We start from the raw sequence: 22,919 nt of genomic DNA, 5'->3' as shown, positions 1-22,919 counted from the left end.
CCCCGTGTGTGATGTTCCTCTTAATGATTCCACGTGTTCTCAGGGGTCAGTACCTACCTATGAAATAGGACATGCGGTGTTTGGTTTTCTGTTCTTGTGATAGTTTGCTAAGAATTATGGTTTCCAGCTGCATCCATGTCCCTACAAAGGACACAAACTCATCCTTTTTTATGGCTGCATAGTATTCCATGGTGTATATGTGCCACATTTTCTTATGTACCATATGACCCAGCCATCCCACTACTGGGTATATACCCAAAGGATTATAAATCATGCTGCTATAAAGACACATGCACACGTATGTTTATTGCGGCACTATTCACAATAGCAAAGACTTGGAATCAACCCAAATGTCCATCTGTGACAGACCTGTAGGTTTTTTTAATAGCTTTCCCTCTGCCAGTTTGAGGAAGTTCTGTTCTACCATTACTTTGCTTAAAGGGTTCAACAGATACGAATTTTGAATATTGCCAACTGTTATTTGATATTTCAACTTAGGTTTTTATGTGGTTAATTACACCAGTTGATTTTCTAATGTTAAACCAACCTTGTATTCCTGGATTAAACTTCAGGTGATCATGTTGTATTATCTGATTTGCATTAATCATGTTGTATTATTTGATTTGTGAAAACATTTAATAATATTTACATAAGTCCTTTATCTGGCTCCTTTTAAAAGTTTTAAAAGTTTGTTCTTTTTTATCTTTAGTTTGCAAAATTTTAATTATGATGTGTCTTAGTGTAGATTTATTTGGCAGGATCCTTTTGAGGTTTGTTAAGTTTCTTAAATCTGTGGGCTCATATCTGTCATCCAATTTGAGAAATTTTCAGACATTATATGTTTAAATACTCTTTCAGTCCCTTTTCTTTCTCCTCTCTTCTGTGACTCATATGATATGCATTTTATATATTTTGTTACTATTCTTCAGCTTATTTTTTCTTTCTTTCTTTCTTTTCTTTTCTTTTTTCTGTTTTTTGGTCTATATACTCTTTATTGTTAAGATTAGGTGAATTATATTATTCTGTCCTCGTCTTTGTTAATTCTACTCTCTCTCATTCCTACTTTGTTATTGAACTATTCCCAAGTATTTTTAAAATTTATGAAAAAATATTTGTGTAATATATATTTGGATATTATAACATAACTTATTTTTTTACTGAGATTTTATAATTTTTCACGTGTATCAAAAAAACTTGTAATTTCTTATGGCAACATTTTTGTTGATTGCTTCAAAATCCTTGTCAGAGAGTTCCAATATGTGATTTATCTCATTGATATTAGTAGATTACTTCTTCCCTTTAAAATTGTGATTTTTCTGGTTCTCAATATGACATATAATTTTTACTATATCCTGGTCATTTTGTTTATTATATTAGGTGACTCTGCCTCTTACTTGAGATTTATTTTTTTAAGCAGAAATTTACTATTTAGCTCACGGGTTTGTGGACTATGGTTCCACTTACGATATATGTTTTAGAGTCGTTTGGTGCTGCTTTGTTCTGACTGATTTATCTCGTATCAATGGGCACCCACTGTTCCCTGCTGGGATAGTCTGAAGGGATGGAAAAAGCTTTCCCAGGTCAGTGCTGGTTATGGAGGGTTCCTCCCTGCTGTAGAAGAGGTAGGATAATGGGGACTTTGGAGCAGGTCTATCTTTGCTGGTACTCTCTGCTAGGACGGTGTCTCCAGGCGGGGGAGGGTAGTCTCAGGACCTTCACAAAGCGGCCTCTTTCACTGGGCACGTATGAGGAGGTACCCCTGCCAGTGTTCCCGGTTACGCAGTGCCTCTGAGTGGGGCAGAGTATTCTCAGACCCAGGGGGAAGGCTAGCACTTCCGCTGGCTTCCAGTTGTCACCACTCACTGATGTTTGTGGCCTTGCCTGGTATTAGTGGGGCTGTCTTACAATCCAGAGGTAGTATGAGCCTATCTAGCGTGCTGTCTGTTTTAACGATGGGGCGGAGAAAATGCCTGGCCTGTTTGGTGTTCCTCTGTTTGGTGGAGCAGGTAATGTATCTGGTCTCTGTGCTGTCCAGTGCTGTCCTGAGATCCCTAATCAGGTTTTCCTTCTCCTGTCTTTCAGAGTTCTTATTTGGTTGTCTCTTCTGTTTTCTTCAGTGTTTACAGTTGTACTTCTTGGGGAGGAGCAGAGAGAGATGAGCTTGTCCCTTTAAAAAAAAAATTTATGTATGTATGTATGTATGTATGTATGTATGTATGTATGTATGTATTGATGGAGTTCCCCTCTTGCTGCCCAGGCTGGAGTGCAGAGGTGCAGTGTCGGCTCACTGCAACCTCTGCCTCCCAGGTTCAAACGATACTCCTGCCTCAGCCTCCCGAGTAGCTGGGATTATAGATGCCTGCCACCAAGACCGACTAATTTTATTTTATTTTTTGTATTTTTAGTAGAGAAGGGGGTTTTATCATTTTGGCTAGCCTGGTCTCGAATTGCAGACCTCAGGTGATCCGCCTGCCTCGGTCTTCGAAAGTGTTGGGATTACAGGCGCCAGCCACCACTCCCGGCCATCTGTGCCATCTTGTCAGGACCAGAAGTCATTCTAAATTGGCTTTAAGTAGCCAATTCTTTAATGATTTGTGGTTGAACAATTTTTCAGTGTATTTAACAAGATATATTTCCATGTTTATTAACTGCTTTTTCACTGATTATTCTTGTCTCCTTATTTTACATGACAGTTTAAAATCATAAATATATTAATATATTTTTCAGGTGTGTTTGGTATAAATAACTCTTCCGCTTCTTTGTTCTTTTAGTTTTTTTGACAATTTTAAATTTTACAATGCTTATATTTTTAGATATGATTTTTTGAGAAATTGAAATTATTTTAACTGGAAGAACTAGACTTACTTATTTCATAATTTAAAAAATGTTGAGAGTCATTGATAATAACAGACTTCAACATTATATAACAACTGATGCTATTGATAATAACAGGTTTGCAGGGAAAAGAAAACAATAAGTAGAAGATGTAATGCCAATATTTTTTGCAAGAGGATTAGAGTGAATTGGGTCAATTTGATTTAATCTGAATTAGTACTCTAGTCAACATTGGCAGAATCAGATTTTTATGCTTTTAGAATAATTTTCCCTTTTATCTTAGCCTATTTTATGTTGCATAACGGATGCTCCAAAGCTTATTCAATTTATTGGTGCATAATAGATGTTCAACAATTATTAATATTTACTAATAAATACAGTGTCCTGAACATTATATCTGTCTTTCTGTGGACTTCATAATTCCTCATATTGCCTAATATAGACCATAAATTCAAGAAGACCTCAATAAGTATGAATGGAAGATGCACATTGCAAATAAACAGGGGATCACAGAATGTGACAAGAGGATGCACATTGATAACTCTTACTGCAATGATAAATAATTACCTCCCTCTATCTTTTATAAAATGCTTCTGATCACTAAGGAAAAATGGAAGGTGGAAAAAACAACCAATAATTTAAAGCCTTTGCCATCATATAAAATAAATGTAATGATAGTTTTATTCTTTTATTTTTTTTTTTTTAGGTTCAGGTTCTTCGGAATGCTGGAGAAGAAGTGACTCTAACAGTGTCATTTTTAAAAAGAGCACCTGCTTTCCTCAAACTCCCATTGAATGAAGATTGTGCATGTAAGCATTTAGAAAGAATAGATAAAAGTGCTCACATCATTATAGTTACGTAATTATTATTTTGACAATAATTGGTAATTTCTTCTTAAAGTTGAGATTTTTTCCTGACTATAAATACCTTTATATTACAAAGTGTTCTACTAACCCTTATGAAAAGAGAACATATTTTTTTCTTCAAGTATAGATTCACCACATTACAGTTTTTTTTTTTCTAACCTACAACTGGAGAAGTATTACTTGTTTTAAAAATAAGCATCATATCAAATATCATGTATGCATTATGCATGTCTATTAAATTTCATCAGAATACTTGGTGAATGTATTTTCTCTAACTAAAAATTACTACTAAGCAAGAATGTGTGCTTAAGTTAATCTGATGAGAGAATATAAGAAAAGCGTTTGCCTTTGTGGGAATGTACTAATTTACCTAGAACTACTTGAAAAGTTATTTGTCAACTTTATTTTCTGGATGCATTTTCTAAAATGAAATGTATATTATCTAATACTTTTGCTGAAAAATTGAAGAATAATATATTTTTCACTGAGACATAATTTGTATGCAATAAAATGCAAATATCTTGCACAGTTGGATCAGTTCTGAAAAGGCACACATTTGCTTAATCCACTTCCTGCAATCATAAAACTGTTCCCAGTAAATAACAGCCCAGAAATGACTACTCACTTACACTCTCTTCTTCATACATTATTTTACTTCTTCTAGAACTTTATAGAATGGAATTCTACTTGATTTATTTTTTATTCTGGTTTCTTTCTTTATGAATAATTTCCTTCAGATTCACTTATGCTACATATTTCTTAGTTTGTTCATTTATATTGCTGTTTATTATTCCATTGTATGAATGTATTACATTTATTAATGTATCTTTATGTTGAAGATACCAGCACTGTTTCCAGTATTTTGCTATAATAAACAAAGCTGCTGGAAACATTATTTTATTTAACTTTTATTTTAAGTTCAGAGGTACAAGTGCAGGGTTGTTACATAGGTAAACTTGTGTCATGGGGGTTCGTTGTACACAAACCAGTTATTAAGCTTAATGCCCATTAGTTACTTATCCTGATCCTGTCCCTCCTCCAACCCTACATCCCACCAAAAGACCACAGTGTGTGTGGTTCCCCTCTATTCGTCTATGTGTTCTCGTCATATTGCTCTCACTTATAAGTGAGAATGCGAAGTATTTGATTTTCTGTTCCTGTGTTAGTTTGCTAAGGATAATGGCCTCCACCTCCATCCATTCATGTCCCTGCAGTGGACATGATCTCTTTCTTTTATTATGGTGGCATAGTATTCCATGGTGTATATGTACATTTTTGTTATCCATTCTATCACTGAAGGGCATTTAGGTTGATTCCATGTCTTTACTATTGTGAATAGTGCTGCAATGAACATACGCATGCATGTGTCTTTATAATAGAATGATTTATATATTTCAAATATATACCATTTGACCCAGCAATCCCATCACTGGAAGCTTCTTGTATAAGGGTTTTGGCAGTTTTGTAATTTTATTTTAGTACAATAAATACCTAAGAATGGAATTGCTGAGTGACTATATAGATGTATAATTAACTTGTTAATAAAATGCCAAATTTAGAGGGTTGCAGTGGCCCATGTCTGTAATCCCAACATTTTGAGAAGCCGAGGCTGGCAGATCACCTAAGCTCAGCAGCTCAAGACCAACCTGAACAACATGTCAAAATGCCGTCTCTACCAAAAAAAAAAAAATTATCCAGGCATGGTGGCTTGTGCCTGTGTTTCCAGCTACTTGGGAGGCTGAGGTGGGAGGATGGCTTGAGCCTGGTAGGGTGAGGATGCAGTGAACTGAGATCATGCCACTGTACTTCAGCCTGGGTGACAGAGTGAGACCTGGTTTCAAAAATAAATAAATAAATATAAATAAATTGCGAAATTTATTTCCAAAGTGAGCATACTTTTTATTGTGGGAAATAACACATAACGTAAAATTTACCATCTTTACCATTTTAAGTGTTGAGAAGAGTAGTCTTAAGTCTATGTACATTAGTGTGTAACATATCTATAGAAACTTTTGATATTGCAAAATGGAAATTCTATACCCCTTAAACAGTTCCCTATTTTCCCCAGACTCAACTCCTGGCAAACACCATTGTACTTTACGTTTATAAGAATTTGACCACTTTAGTCACCTTGTGCACTTGGAATAATCCAGTATTGTTCTTTCTGTGATTAGCTTATTTCACTTAGCATAATGTCCTTAAGACTCATCTATGTTGTAGAATATGACAAAATTTCATTCCTATTTGAGATTGAATAACATTCCTTTGTATGCATATACCACATTTTCTTTATTCAACCTTTATTCAAACCTTGAACAGTGAGCATTTAGGTTGGTTATTCTTTGTTATTGTGAATAATGCTGCAATGAACATGAGTGTACAAATATCTTTCACATCTCTGCTTTCAGTTATTTTGGATATACACTCAGAAGTGGGATTCCTGGATCATATGGTAATTCTATTTTTAGTTTTTTGAAGAATGACCATACCGTTTTCCATAGCAGCTACACCATTTTACACTAAGTAACAGAGGCAAAGTTTCCAATTTCTGCATATCCTCACCAGCACTTCTTATTTTCTGTTTTTTACTTCGTTTTGTTCTGGTTTTGATAGTGGCCATTCTAATGGTTGTCAGGTGATAACTCACTGTGGTTTTGATTTGAATTTCCCTGATAATCGGTAATGTTAAGCTTCTTTTCACATATTTATTGGCCATTTGCATATTTTCTTTGAAGACATGTCTATTCAAGTCTTCTATTCAGTTTTAAATCTGGTTATTTGTTTTGCTGTTGTTGAGTTGTAAGAATTCTTCAGATACTCTGGCTATTAACGTATTATCAGACATATGGTTTGAAAATATTTGTTCCCATTTCAAAGGTTGCTGTTTCACTCTGTTGATCATTTTATTTATTTTACAAAAATTATAATTCTTCTGTAGTCAAGTCTATTTTTTGCTTCTAATGCCTGTGTTTTTGGTGTCCTATTCAGGAAATAATTGCCAAATCCAGAGTCATAAAGAGTTTTCTCTAAGTTTTCTGCTAAGATTTTTTACAGTTCAAGTCTAATGTTTAGGTATTTAATTTGTTTTGAGTCAATTTCTATACCTAGTATCAGGTAAGTGCCCAACATTCTTTTGCATGAGGATATTCAGTTTTCCCAATACAATTAATTGAAGAGAAGACTATTCTTTACCTATTGTATAACCTTAACAAGTTTGTTTAAAATAATTTCATCACATATTGAGGGTTAATTTTAGGATTATTCTGTTCCATTGTTCTGTGTGTCTGAATTAATGCCAGTACCACGTTGTTTTGATTACTGCAGCTTTGTAGTATATCTTGAGTTCAGAAAGTGTAAAGCCCCAGCTCTGTTTTTCTTTCTCAAGAATTTTTTGACTATTCAGAATTAGTTGAGGTTCCATATGAATTTTAGGATAGTTTTTCTATTTCTGCAAAATAATACCATTGAGATTTTGATAAGGATTGCATTGAAGCTCTAGATTGCATTGCTTAGTATGGACATTTTAACAGCATTAATTCTTCCAATACATTACCATGGGATGCTTTTCCATTTATTTGTTTCATCATTAATTTCTCAATGATGTTTTCTAGTTTTCAGTGTAAAGACTTTTAACTTTTTGGGTTAGATTATTCTTAATTATTCTTTTTGATGTTATTATAAATAAAATTGTTTTCCTTTTTTATTGTTAATGAATAGAAACAACTGATTTTTTATGTTGTCTATTCTACAACTTCCTTAAACTTGTTTATTAGTTTTAACATTTTTTTGCGTGTTTAAACTTTAGAGTTTTCTACACACAAGCTCATATCTGCAAACAAAGATAATTTTACTTCTTCTTTTGAATTTGGGTGACTTTTATTTCTGAGTCTTGCCTAATTGCTTCTGGCTATAACTTTTGGTTGCATGTTAAACAGAAGACTTGAGAGTGGTCATCCTTGCCTTATTCCTAATCTTAGAGGAAAAGCTTTCAGTTTTCCATCATTCAGTATAGTGTTAGCTGTGGGCTTTTTATATACGAATTACCTTTATTATGTTGAGGTAATTTCCTTCTGTTCCTAGTTTGTAAAATGTATTATATTTTAAATTGTGAAAACATATTGAATTTGGCAAATGCTTTTTTCTTCATCAATTGAGGTGACTATGTGGGATTTTTTTTCTACCATCCTGTTACTGTGGTGTGTTAATTACATGGATAGATTTTTTTTCATGTTGAACCATCCTTGTATTTCAGGAATAAGTCATAATTGATCATGGTGTATAATCTTTTAAATTGGTAATTGAATTCAGTTTTATAGTATCTTTTTGAGAACTTTTGCATTCATGTTCATCAGGAGTACTGGCTTGTAGTTTTATTTTTTTGTAGTATCTTTGTCTGGTTTTCATATCTGGGTAATGCTCTCCTCAAATTGGAAACTGATTTCCCCTCATCAAATTTTTTTGAAAGAGTATGAGAAGGATCAGTGCTAATTCTTCTTTAAATGCTTGGTAAAGCTCTACAGGAAAACCATCTGGTTGTGGGCTCTTCTTTTATGTGAGGAATTTATTAATGATTCAGTTCCCTTACTAGTTCTATGTCTGTCTGTATTTTTTGTTTTTCCATAATTGATTGTTGGTATGTCACATATTTCTAGAATTTTATCTATTTTTTCTAGATTATTCAGTTTGTTGGCACATAATTGTCCACGTTACTCTCTAACAATCCTTTTGGTTTTTGTGGCATCAGTTGTAATGTCTACTCTTTCATTTCTAATTTTTATTTACATTTTTTTTTTTACTTTTTGGATTAGCCTAGTCGAACTTTTGTCATTATTGTTGATCTTTTCAATAAACCAAGTATTTGCTTAGTTGATTTTCTATATTGTCTTTCCATTTTATTTATTTCTGCTCTAATCTTTATAATTACTCTCCTTCTGCTACCTTGGGTTTCTTTTGCTTCTTTTCTAGTTTTGAAGGGTAAAATTTGGTTGTAGATTAGAGGGTTTTAAATTATTTTGTAAGGTACTGCTTTAACATATAAATGTTTACTGATAAAATTTTCTCTCTTAGTAATGCTTTTGCTGTATCCCATGCGTTTGTGTATGTTGTGTTTCATTTTAATTTGTTGGATATTGTTTAAAATATTTTTAATTCCCTTGTGATTTCTTTTTTGACTCCTTGGTTCTTCAAAACTTCATTTCTTAATTTCCACTCATTTGTGTATTTTTCAATTCTCTCTCTGCTATTGATTTCTAGTTTAATACCATTGTATCAGGAAAGATATTTGGTATGATTACAATCTTCTTAAATTTAGTAAGACTTGTTTTGTGACCACACATGTAAACTATTAGGGAGAATATTTTGTGTACACATAAGAAGAATGTATATTTCAGGCAAACGGTCTGGAGTGGACCTCCAGCAAAATCCAGCAGACTTGCAGCATAGGGTCCTGATTGTTAAAAGGAAAACTAGCAAACAGAAAGAAATAGCATCACCATCAACAAAAAGGACGTCCAGAAAAAAACCCATCCAAAGGCCCCAACATCAAAGACCAAAAATAGATAAATCCACGAAGATGAGGAAAAACCAGCACACAAAGGCTGAAAATTCCAAAAACCAGAGCACCACTTCTTCTCCAACGGGTCACAACTCTTCACCAGCAAGGGAACAAAACTGTATGGAGAATGAATTTGACGAATTGACAGAAGTAGGCTTCAGAAGGTGGGTAATAACAAACTCCTCCAAGCTAAAGGAGCATGTCCTGTCACAATGCAAGGAAGCTAAGAACCTTGAAAAAAGATTAGAGGAATTGCTAACTAGAATAACAAGTTTAGAGAAGAACATAAATGACCCGATGGAGCTGAAAAACACAGTATAAGAACTCTGTGAAGCACACACAAGTATCATTAGCCAAATTGATCAAATGGAAGAAAGGATATCAGAGACTGAAGATTATCTTAATGAAATAAAGTGTACAGACAAGATTAGAGAAAAAAGAGTGAAAAGGAATGAACAAAGTCTCCAAGAAATATGGAACTATTGTGAAAAGACCAAATCTACGTTTGATTGGTGTGCCTAAAAGTAACAGGGAGAATGGAACCAAGTCGGAAAACACTCGTCAGGATATTATCCAGGAGAACTTCCCCTACATAGCAAGGCAGGCCAACATTCAAATTCAGGAAATACTAAGAACACCACAAAGATACTCCTCAAGAAGAGCAATCCCAGGACACATAATCATCAGATTCAGCAAGGTTGAAATGAAGGAAAAAGTGTTAAGGGCAGCCAGAGAGAAAGGTAGTGTTACCCACAAAGGGAAGCCCATCAGACTAACAGCAAATCTCTCTGCAGAAACCCTACAAGCCTGAAGAGAATGGGAGCCAATATTCAACATTCTTAAAGAAAAGAATTTTCAACCCAGAATTACATATCCAGTCAAACTAAGTTCCACACGTGAAGGAGAAATAAAATTCTTTACAGAAAAACAATTGCTGAGAAATCCTGTCGCCACTAAATCCACCTTACAAGACCTCCTGAAAAAAAAGTGCTAAATATGGAAAGGAAAAACTGATACCAGCCACTGCAAAACTATACCAAATTGTAAAGACCATCAATGTCATTAAGAAACTGCATCAACTAATGGCAAAATAACCAGGTAGCATCATAATGACAGGATCAAATTCACACATACCAATATTAACCTTAAATGTAAATAGGCTAAATGCCCCAATTAAAAGACACAGAATGGCAAATTGGACAAAGAGTTAAGACCCATTGGTGTGCTGTATTCAGGAGACCCATCTCATGTGCAAATACACACATAGGCTCAAATAAAGGGATGGAGGAATATTTACCAAGCAAATGGAAAGTAAAACAAATGCAGGGGTTGCAATCCTAGTCTCTGATAAAACAGACTTTAAACCAAAAAAGATCAAAAAAGACAAAGGAGGGCATTACATAATGATAAAAGTATCAATGCAACAAGAAGAGCACTCAATATAGGAGTATCTTGATTCATAAAGCAAGTTCTTAGAGACCTACAAAGAGACTTAGACTCCCAGACAAAAATAGTGGGAGACTTTAACACCACACTGTCAATATTAGACAGATCAAGGGGACAGAAAATGAACAGGTATATTCAGGACTTGAACTCAGCTCTGGAGCAAGTGGATTTAATAGACGTCAAAAGAATTCTTCACCCCAAATCAACAGAATATAAATTCTTCTCAGCACCACTTCACACTTATTCTAAAGTTCACCATATAATTGGAAGTGAAACACACCTCTACAAATGCAAAAGAATGAGAATCATAATAAACAGTCTCTAAGATCATAAGGCTATCAAATAAGAACTCAGAATTAAGAAACTCAATAAAAACCACACAACTACATGGAAAATGAACAACCTGCTCCAGAATGACTACTGGGTAAATAACAAAATTAAGGCAGAAATAAATACGTTCTTTGAAACCAATGAGAACAAAGACACAACCTACCAGAATGTCTGGGACACCATTAAAGCATGTTTAGAGGGAAATTTATAGCACTAATTGCCTGCAAGAGAAAGCAGGAAATTTCTAAAATTGACACCCTAACATGACAATCAAAAGAGCTAAAGAAGCAAGAGCAAACAAATGTAAAAGCTATCAGAACACAAGAAATAACTAAGATTAGAGCAGAACTTAAGATAATGGAGACTCAAAAAACCTTTCAAGAAGTCAATGAATATAGGAGCTATTTTTGTTTGAAAAGATTAATATAATAACCACTATCCAGACCGATAAAGAAGAAAAGAGAGAAGAATCAAGTAGACCCAATAAAAAATGATAAAGGGGATATCACCACGATCCCATAGAAATATATTACTACCATCAGAGAATACTATATACACCTCTATGCAAACAAACTAGAAAATCTAGAAGAAATGGATAAATTCCTGGACACATACACCCTCCCAAGACTAAACCAGGAGGAAGTTGAATCCCTGAATAGGCCAATAACAAGTTCTGAATTTGAGGCAGTAATTAACAGCCTGCCAACCAAAAAAGTCCAGGACCAGATGGTTTCACAGTCAAATTCTACCAGAGGTGCCAACAGGGACTGGTACCATTCCTTCTTAAACTATTCCAAACCATAGAAAAAGACGGACTCTGCCCTAACTCATTTTATGAGGCCAGCATCATCCTAATACCAAAACCTGGCAAAGCCACAACAAAAAAGAAAATTTCGGTACAATATCCCTGATAGACATTGAAGAGAAAATCCTCCATAAAATACTGGCAAACTGAATCCAGCAGCACATCAAAAAGCTTATCCACCACCATCAAGCCGGCTTCATTCCTGGGATGCAAGACTGGTTAAATATATGCAAATCAATAAATGTAATCCATCACATGAACAGAACCAATGGCAAAAACCACATAATTATCTCAATAGATGCAGAAAAGGCCTTCAATAAAAGTTGACACCCTTTTATGTTAAAAACTCTCAATAATCTAGTTATTGATGGAATGTATCTCAAAATAATTAGAGCTATTTATGACAAACCCACAGCCAATATCATACTGAATGGGCCAAAACTGGAAGCCTTCCTTTTGAAAACCATCACAAGACAAGGATGCCCTCTCTCACCACTCCTATTCAATGCAGTATTGGAAGTTCTGGACAGGGCAATCAGGTAAGATAAAGAAATAGAGTATATTCAAACAGGAAGAAACGAAGTCAAATTATCTCTATTTGCAGATGATATGATTGCATATATAGAAAACCCTATTATCTCAGCCCTAAATCTCCTTAAGCTGATAAGCTACTTCAGCAAAGTCTCAGGATATAAAATCAACGGGCAAAAATTATTACAGTCATTCCTAGCACCATTAATACACAAACAGAGAGCCAAATCATAAGTGAACTCCCATTCACAATTGCTACAAAGAGAGTAAAATACCTAGGACTGCAACTTACAGGTGAAGTGACTGACCTCTTCCAGGAGAATTGCAAAGTACTGCTCAAGGAAATAAGAGAGGACACGAACAAATGGAAAAACATTCCATGTTCATGGATAGGAAGAATCAATAGAGTGAAAATGGCCATACTGCCCGAAGAAATTTATAGATTCAAGCTACCATTGACTTTCTTCACAGAATTAGAAAAAACTATGTTCAGTTTCATATAGAACCAAAGAAGAGCCCATAGAGCCAAGAGCATCCTAAGCAAAAGAACAACACTGGAGGCATCATGCTACCTGACTTCAAACAATACTACAAGGCCACAGTAACAAAAATGGCATAGCACTGGTAACAAAACAGGTATATAGACCAATGGAACAGAACTGAGGCCTCAGAAATAGCCACACATCTACAACCATCTGGTCTTTGACAAACCTGACAAAAACAAGCAATGGGGAAAGGATTCCCTATTTAATAAATGGTGCTGGGAAAACTGGCTAGCCATATACAGAAAACCGAAAATGGACCTCTTCCTTACACCTTATACAAAAATTAACTCACGATAGATTAAAGACTTAAACATAATATCTAAAACCATAAAAACCCTAGAAGAAAACCTAGGCAATACCATTCAGGGCATAGGCATGGGCAACGACTTCATGACTAAAACACCAAAAGCAATGGCTACAAAAGCCAATATTGACAAAAGGGGTCTAATTAAACTAAAGAGCTTCTGCACAAAAAAGAAACTATAATCAGGGTGAACAGGCAACCCACAGAATGGGAGAAAAAGACAAAGGGCTGATATCCAGAATCTACAAGGAACTTAAACAAATTTACAAGAAACAAACAATGCCATCAAAAAGTGGGCAAAGGATATGAACAGACACTTCTCAAAAGAAGACATTTATGTGGCCAGCAAATGTATGAAAAAAAGCTCATCATTGTTGGTCGTTAAATAAATGCAAATCAAACACAATGAGATACCCTCATGCCAGTTATAATGGCGATCATTTAGAAGTCAGGAAACAACAGATGCTGGGGAGGATTTGGAGAAACAGGAACGCTTTTACACTGTTGGTGCAAGTGTAAATTAGTTCAACCATTGTGGAAGACAGGGTGGCAATTCCTCAAGGATCTAGAACCAGAAATACAATTTGTCCCAGCAATCCCTTTACTGGGTATATACCCAAAGGAATACAAATAATTCTGCCATAAAGACATATGCATACTTCTGTTTATTGTAGCAGTATTTATAATAGCAAAGACATGCAACCAACCCAATTGCCCATCAATGATAGACTGGATAAAGAAAAGTGGCGCATATACACCATAGAATACTGTGCACCCATAAAAAGGATGAGTTCATTTTCTTTGAGGGACATGGATGAAACTGGAAACCATCACTCTCAGTAGACTAATGCAGGAACAGAAAACCAAGCACTGCATGTTCTCACTCATAAGTGGGAGCTGAACATTTGGGAACACATGGACACAGGGAGGGGAACATCACACACAAGGGCCTGATGGTGGGTGGAAGTCTAGGGGAGGGATCGCATTAGGAAAAATACCTAATGTAGATGATGGGTTGATGTGTGCAGCAAACCACCATGGCACGTGCATAGCTATGGAACAAACCTGCATTTCTTGCACATGTACCCCAGAACTTGAAGTATAATAAAAAAAAAATCTTTTGTTAAAACATGCTAAGAATAATCTGAACCTTCACTGAGTTGCAGCCTTTTTGTTAGTCACTATATTAAAGGATGTTGACTGATCAGAGTGGTGGTTGCTGAAGTTTGGAATGGCTATGATAATTCCTTGAAATAGACAGCAATGAAGTATGTCACATTCATTAACTCTTCCTTTCATAAAAGATTTCTCTGTGACATGTAATAGTCTTGGGGCATTTTACCCATATTAGAACTTCCTTCAAAATTAGTCAATCTTCTTAAACTCTGCAACCATTTTATCAACTAAGTTTATGTAATATTCCACATACCTTATTGTCATATCAACAATGTTCATAGCATCTTCACCAAGAATAGATTCCATCTCAAGAAAACATTCATGAGATTGGAACAATTCAGTCACGTCTTCAAGCTCTACTTCTGATTGTAAATCTTCAGCTATTTCCTTCACATCTACACTAACTGCCTCCACTTGAGGAGTCTTGAATTCCTCAAAGTCACCCATGAGGGTTGGCATCAACTTCTTCCAAATGCCTCTTAATATTGATATTTTGACCTACTCCCATCAATATTAATCATGAATATTCTTTATAGTATCAACAATGGAGAATCCTTTCTAGAAGGTTTTCAATTGACTTTGCCTAGATCCATCAGAGTAATCCCCAACGATGGCAGCTATCCTTTTATTAAATATATTTCTTGAATAATATGATTTGAAACTTTGAAATTCCTTTTTGATCCATGGACTGCAGAATGGATTTTGTGTTAGCAGGCATGAGAACTACATTAATTTTGTCCATCTTCATCAATACTCTTGGGTGACCAGGTGCATTGTCAATAGGCCGTAATTATTGGAAAGGAATGTGTTTAGATGTGTGTTTCAGGGTGTGGTGTGTGTGTGTGTGTCTGTGTTTGTGTGTTTCTGAGCAGTAGGTCTCAACAGTGGACTTAAATATTCAGTAAACCTTGCTATAAACAGATACACTGCCATCTAGGCCTTGTTGTTCCATTTCTAGAGCATAGGCAGAGTAGATTTAACATAATTATTAAGGGACCTATCCGTGCCCTTTTTATTTCAGAACAGTAAATAAAAATGGAATTCAACTGACAGCAGCTGCATTAGACCCTAACGAGAGAGTTCGCTGAAGTTTGGAAGGCAGACATTGACCTCCTTTTTTTTTTTTTTTTTTTTTTTGAGACAGAGTCTCATTCTGTCACCCAGGCTGGAGTGCAGGGGTGTGATTTGCACTCACTTCAGCCTCTGCCAGCAAGGTTCTATCTATTCTTCTGCCTCAGCCTCCCAAGTAGCTGGAAATACAGGTACACACAGCCACACCTGGCTTATTTTTGTATTTTTAGGAGAGACGGGATTTCAATGTGTTGGCCAGGATGGTCTTGATCTCCTGACCTTGTGATCTGCCTGCCTCAGCCTCCCAAAGTGCTGGGATTATAGGCATGAGCCACCGTGGCTGGCGTGACTTCCTTCTACCTATGAAAGTCTTAGATGTCATCTTCTTCTAATATGAGGCTCTTTAATGGATACAACAAAAATCTGTTTTTTAGTGAAGCCACATTCAGCATTGATCCCAGCCCTAGTTACAGCTTCTAAAGCTCCTGCAAGAGCACTTGTTTCTTCATCTTGCAATTTTGTATATGGTGACAGTGTCTTTTCTTGAGTCCCATAAAGCAACATTTGCTGTCTTCAAACTTTTGTTTCTGTACTTTCCTCACCTCTCAGCCTTTATAGAATTGAAGAGAGTTAGTATCTTGCTCTGTATTAAGATTTGGCTTAAGGGAATGCTGTGGCTGGATTGATCTACCCAGGCCACTGAAACTTTCTCCTTATCAGTAATAAGATTGTTTTGCTTCAACATATACATGTTCACTGGTGTAGCACTTTTACCTTCCTTCAAACACTTTCCCTTTGCATTCACAACTTGGACTGGAAGAAGTTTGTTTTCTGGCTTATCTTGGCTTTCAATATGCCTTCTTCACTAGGCTTATTCTTTTTTAGCTTGTGATTTGAAGTGAGAGATTTGCAACTCTTTCTTTTACTTGAGCACTTAGAGGCCATTGTAGGGTTATTCATTGTTCTAATTTCAATATTATTGTATCTTAGGGAATATGGAGGCCCAAGGAGAGGGAGAGAGATGGGGAACAGATGGTGAGTTGAGCTGTCAGAACACATACAACATTTATTCATTAAGTTCCTTGCCTTATGTGGCATGGTTTGTGAAGCTCCAAAAGAATTACAATAGAAACATAAATGATAACTGACCACAGATCACCATACCACGTAAAATAATAATGAAAAATTTGAAATACTGTGAGAATTACCAAAATGTGATGCAGAGACACAAAGTGACCACAAGCTATTATAAAAAAAGCATATAGATCTGCTGGATGCAGGGTTGACATAAACCTTCAATTTATAAAAAATCTGTGAAGCAAAATCAAGCAAAATGTAATAAAATGAGGTATGTCTGTACTTGGATATTGGTTTTTAAATCCATTTAACCACTTTATGTCTGTGGTTTTGGAAGTTTATTCCACTTATGTTTAAATAATTGCTGATAGGGACGCACTTACTACTGTAATTTTGTTGTGTTCTGTATATCTTATAGTAATGCTGTCTCTCTTTTCCTCTGTAGCTACTTTCATTTGTTTCCTTGTTTTTTGCAGTTCCATGCTTTGATCCTTTCATCAATTTCTTTTCTGTATCCCTTATAGGTATTTCTGTGACTTTCATTAGTATTGCGTAGAACAAACTATAACAATTTATTTTAAATGGATAATAACTTAATCACAGCATAAAGATCTTACTCCTTTACATCCTCTCCCCACCTTCTATACCATATACTGGTTTCATATTAGTGTCTCTGTTGGGGAATGAAATACAGAGATTTCTATCCCACAATCTTGCTGTTATTAATTCCCTTTTACCTATTTTTAATGGACAAATATACTTGCTAAATTGTTATTTTCTGTTAAAAATAAGTCACCTAGGCAAGAAATAATCATAAGTTAATACACTTTATTAAATACTATTAACTGTTTTTAAATAAGTGAATTTAAACTGATAACTCCGTGTCAATCACATACACTACCTTATAATTACAACTTGTTATATTTTAGATCCCTTAACCCGCTTGTATAGGTATAGTTGTGCCACAGATTCCACATCTGTGAATTTAGCCTACCACAAATCAAAATTATTAATTAAAATACTACACGACAATAAAAATAATACAAATAAACAGTAGAGTATAACAACTACATACATATCATTTACATTGTATTTGGTATTATATGCAGTCTAGAGATGAATTAAAATATACCGAAGGATGTTCATAGGCTATATGCAAATACTACATCATTTTATATAAGGGACTAGAGCAGATGTGAATTTTGGTATGTGCAGGGTGTCCTGGAATCAGTCTCCCCGGGAGGAATGACTATATAGTTATTTTTCACAGTTTTGTCATTTAAATTCTGTACCACAATAAAAGTTACTATGAACACACCTTCATTATTCTGTATTTGTCTACATCTACCTTTACCAGAGGACATTATTTTTTATATGCATTTCTGTTTCTGTCTAGTGTTCTTTTATTTCAACTTGAAGAATTCTCTTTAGCATTTTTTGTAAAAGAGTTCTACATGGGTGATGAAGTCCCATGGTTTTTGTTTATTTAGGAAGATCTTTATTTCTCCTTCACATTTATTGAATAGGTTTGCTGGGTATAGTATTCTAGATTGGCTGATTTTATTTTTCTTTCAGCACTTTGAATATATCATCCCACTCCTTTCTCCCTATAATGTTTCTGCTGAGAAATGTGTTGATCTATGAGATCTTCCTTTTACCTGTGAAAGTGCATTTTTTTTCTTGCAGCTTTCAAGATTATCTGTTTTATTTGTTACTTTTAACAGTTTGATAATAATGGGTTTCAGGGTGAGTCTTTTTAGGTTCATCCTAGTTGGAGATCTTCAAGTTTCTTGTATTGAATGTTCATTTCCTTTCTCAGATTTGGGACACTTTTGAAAATTGTTTATTTGAATAAGCTCTTTGCCCATCTCCTTCTTTTTTTGGGACTTCTGTAAAGTGTATATTGGTCTGCTTGATGGTGTCATATAAATCTCTTAGCATTTTTTCACTTTTCCTAATTCTAATCTCTTTTTATTCCTCAAATGTCATGCCTTTGAATTCATTTACTCCTTCTTCTGCTTGATAAAATCTGCTGTTGATATTTGCTAGTGAATATTGCACTTCATTATTGTATTCTTCAGCTTCAGAATTTCTGTTTTTAAATCTTTTCTGTAGTTCTTGATATTTTCAGTTTGTTCATGCATATTTTTTCTAATTTTATGTAGCTATCTGTGTTTTTGTTTTTAGCACATTGAGCTTCTTTAAGATGATTATTTTGTGTTTTTAAAGACAATTTATAGACCATGGTTTCCAGTTGGTTTCTGGTGGTTTCTTTTGTTTCTCTGTTGCTTCATATGTCAGTGCTGTTTTTTTTTTTTTTTTTTCTGGGATTTGTGAATTTGAAAAAATCAGCCATGTCTCTTAGACTTTTTCTAACTGATTTCACACAGGAAAAGAACTTCACCAATCAGCCTGGGTAAAGTGTCTCCCAAACATTTTTAGGGGATTCATCTTCTCTGGGCATGTAAAATCCCAATAGAGAGGTTTATTGGTTTCTTTTTCCCAACCTTATAATTACTATTTCTTCTGCTCTCTGGCTGCAGAACTGCAGATTCTCTAGTACTGCAATGAGCCCCTGAACTCTTCTGGTTCTCTGAGCCTCAGGCATCCAGAGTATGCTATTTCTATCAGTGCACCCATTCAGTGACATAGAAATCAGACCCTTGTGCAATCCCCAAAAAAACATAACATTGGTTGGGCATTTTTTGCTTTTCTTCCACTCTACAGAGTGACTGCAAGTTTGACATTTACTTCTGATCACACCAAGTTGTTCTGACTTAGTGGATGGGCTGTCATGGGTGAAACAAAATGGTCTTTTTAACCATTTTTAATGTGGCTGTTCTTGGCTTTGAGCTTAGCTGGGTTACTATGATTTATTAACTAGTTTCTCAGGTACTCTTTAAAGCTTTTTGAACTATATATTGTTGCAAAGTTGGTGTCTCTATGGGAAGCAAGTTCTGGGGTTTCTATTCCACCATCTTTCTGAACTACATCAAAGTCGGCATATATATATGTGTGTGTATATATATACACATATATATGCATATATACACATATATGTGTATATATGCATATGTATGTATATATATTTTGACATGGAGTCTCGCCCTGTCACCAGGCTTACTGCAACCTCCACCTCCTGGGTTCAAGCGATTCGCCTGCTCAGCAACCCGAGTAGCTGGGACCACAGGTGCTCACCACCACACTCGGCTAATTTTTGTATTTTTAGTAGAGACTGGGTTTCACCGTGTTGGCCAGGATGGTCTCTATCTCCTGTCCTTGTGATCTGCCCACCTCATCCTCCCAAAGTGCTGGGATTACAGGTGTGAGCCACCGTGCCTGGCCCAAAGTCAGCATATTTTTAAACAACTCCCACTGTCCTCCCCAGCAATGTATGCAAGCACTGATTGCCCTACATTCTTTCCAATATTTGATGCTCAAATATTTTTTTTCCAGTCATTCTATTGAGTGCACAGTGAAATCCTATTGTAGTTTTAATTTACATTTTCCTGATGACTAATAATAATTATTTCCATATTATGTGATTATTGACCATTTGCATATCTTAGTTTGGGAAGCTTCTGTTCAAGGCTTTTCCCCGTTTTTCTATTGGTATGTTCTTTTTACTACTACACTGCATGAGTTTTTACAAATATTGTCTATGTAAGCCTTTTGCCAGTGATATAAATTACAAAGATTTTCTCTTAGTCTTTGTATAACTACATTTTCCACTTGAGGTTGTCTTTGTTAACAGAAGCTTTATTTCCTTTTATTGTTTTTGTATCCTCCCTAAGACATACTTGCCTACCCCAAGGTTGCAAAGATACTTTTTCTTATTTTCCTCTAGATGGTTTGTTGCTTTAGCTTTTATGTTTACATTTATAATGTATCTTATATTTTTGTGCATCTTAGATAAGAATCAGTTGTGTGTGTGTATTTGATATATGTATACATATGATTATTATTTGATCATACATGTTTGGATCTATTTTGGGATACTTTGTTATTTCCATTAATTTGCATGTCTATTTTTTTAAATGAAAATCACATTGTTTATTTATTGTAACATATCCTAAAGTGACCTAGAATAAGTTCTTCAACTTTACAATTTGTAAAGATTGTTTGGCTATTCTACATCTGTTGTATTGCTGCATATATTTCAGAAAAAACATGCCACTTTGTATAAAAAGTGTATTGGAATTTTGAAGGGAACTAAATTAAATTTATAAACAATTTGGAAATTAACCCCTTAATAACTTTAAGTCTTAGTCGATGAACATGATATACCTTTTCATTTTTTTTTCTCAGCAATATATTAGTCCTTTTAATTTGGAATTATTGCATATCTTTCATTAAATTTACTTATATGCATTTTATGTTTTAATTTTATTTTAAATTATATTTTAAAATTTCATCATCCAGTTGTTTATTGCCACCACATAAAATGTAATTTAACTTCATATATTAACATATTGCACAATAGTATAATTTTATTATTAATTCTAGAAGGATTTTTCTGCATTCTTAATGTTTTCCTACGTATACAATTGTGTTATCTGCAAATAAGGTTTTGCTTCTTCCTTTCCAATCTACATTTCTTTAATTCTTTTGACTTTCCTGTTGCAGTGGCTAAGACCTCCATTTTATTTTGAACAACATATTAACAGTAGACATCCCTTTCTTTCTCTTGATACTAGCAGGGAGTAATCCAGTTTTTTTTTTTTTTTCTCATTAATTAGAGTATTGGATATAGGTTTTTAAAGATGTTCTTTATCAGGTACAGGAGCACTTCTATTCCTAGAACTCTAAAGTTTTTGATTTGCTTTTTTCAAAAAAAATTGATGGTGAATTGTCTCAAATGTTTTTCTACATACATTGAAATATTATGTATATGTTTTCATTCTTTAGCCTTTTGATATGCTAAATGTTTAAAATCGATTTTGAATGTAAAACGAAGCTTGCATTTCTAGAATAAATACCACTTACTTGGTCATGATGTGATATATTTTTCATATAGTACTAGGTTCAGTTTGCTAATATATTGTTTACTTTTTTTGTGTGTATGTCCATAAGAGTTGATAGTCTCATTCTTCTTTTGTAAGTTTTGGTTGGATTTTTTTTTTAAATTTATTTGTTCACTCCAACTAAGTTGTCAATTTCTTTCATGAAGTTGTTTATCATGTCCTCTCATTATTCCTTTTAACATCCGTTAGCTCTCAGTAATGACCCATCCTTCATTCCTGATATTGATAACCTGTATTTTTTTCTTTGTTTTCTAATTTTTTTTTGCTATGGGTTTATCTGATTTATTAGTGTCCCTAAAGATCTGATATTTGTCTTAATTACTTTTGTTTATTATTTTCTCTTTTCTATTTAATTTTTTCCCAGTTTTATTTTTATTATTTATTTATTTATTTTGTTTGTTTTGTTTTGGTTTAGTTTGCTCCTCCATTCTTAAGTTCTTAAGAGCATTAAGTTTATACCTACCTTCTTTTTGTGTATGTATTTAAACATTTAAATTTCACTCAAATGACTCCTTAAGATTCATTCACAGAGTTTGATATGTTGTATTTTTATTTTGTTCAGTTCAAAATGTATATGCTTTAAAGAAATATGTATATGTATTTGCTTTAAAGTAATACCTATACACATTAAAATGTTGTAGAAGATACAATTGCAAATAAACTGCACAAGAAAAATAACTAAAACATAGTGTGATATTTCTTACAGTTTAAAGGTTAGAAAAATTATATCCAGATCAGTATAGCAAGAAGGCCTATGTTTCCCTTCTTAGTTCCAGGAAAATTATAGAATGTTAGAGTAATAAAAAAGAAGAACAATATCATTTTTTTAGCACATTGACTATTATGTAAGTACTGTTCCCTATGACATATGATGTTTGAAATCAAGTATAATATTTCAAATGTAAATTGAGAATCAATTATATTTATGGGTAATATTTATAAACATTCATAACTTTAAAAAATATCTTTAGAAAAATCAAGTAATCAGAAGTCAGGAACTATGTATACTAATTGTGACTCTAATACTAAACTGGGAAATCTTAGAAAATGACAAATCTTTAAGGCATTACTCATCGTTAAAAAATAGATATTAGTAGGCATCTCATTAAAATCTAATATGAAGTTTTTTCATTGCAATTATACAAATTTTTTTTTTTTTTTTTTTGAGACGGAGTCTCGCTCTGTCACCCAGGCTGGAGTGCAGTGGCTCAACCATGGCTCACTGCAGCTTCAACCTCCCAGGCGCAAATGATCCTCCCACCTCAGTCTCTTGAGTAGCTGGGACTACGGGTGCACACCACCATGTTCAGCTAATTTTTAAATTTTTTGTAGAGATGGGATCTCACTATGTTTCT

General features: G+C 34.3%; 1 protein-coding gene across 1 annotated transcript in view; it reads left to right on the top strand.

Moving 5' to 3' along the window:
- The window catches only part of SNTG1 (syntrophin gamma 1), a 408,192-nt gene that overhangs the window by 103,054 nt on the left and 282,219 nt on the right, over positions 1-22,919 (top strand). The window contains exon 7 of the mRNA XM_017872759.1: positions 3,542-3,644. Within this exon, the coding sequence (XP_017728248.1) occupies positions 3,542-3,644 (103 nt within the window). The remainder of the gene's footprint in view (positions 1-3,541; positions 3,645-22,919) is intronic.

The sequence above is a fragment of the Rhinopithecus bieti genome, unplaced genomic scaffold, assembly GCF_001698545.2.
Source record: "Rhinopithecus bieti isolate Rb0 unplaced genomic scaffold, ASM169854v2 scaffold_6979, whole genome shotgun sequence".
Taxonomy (NCBI): domain Eukaryota; kingdom Metazoa; phylum Chordata; class Mammalia; order Primates; family Cercopithecidae; genus Rhinopithecus; species Rhinopithecus bieti.
Note: the sequence above shows the minus strand (reverse complement) of the source record. Positions and strands in the feature narration are given on the sequence as shown.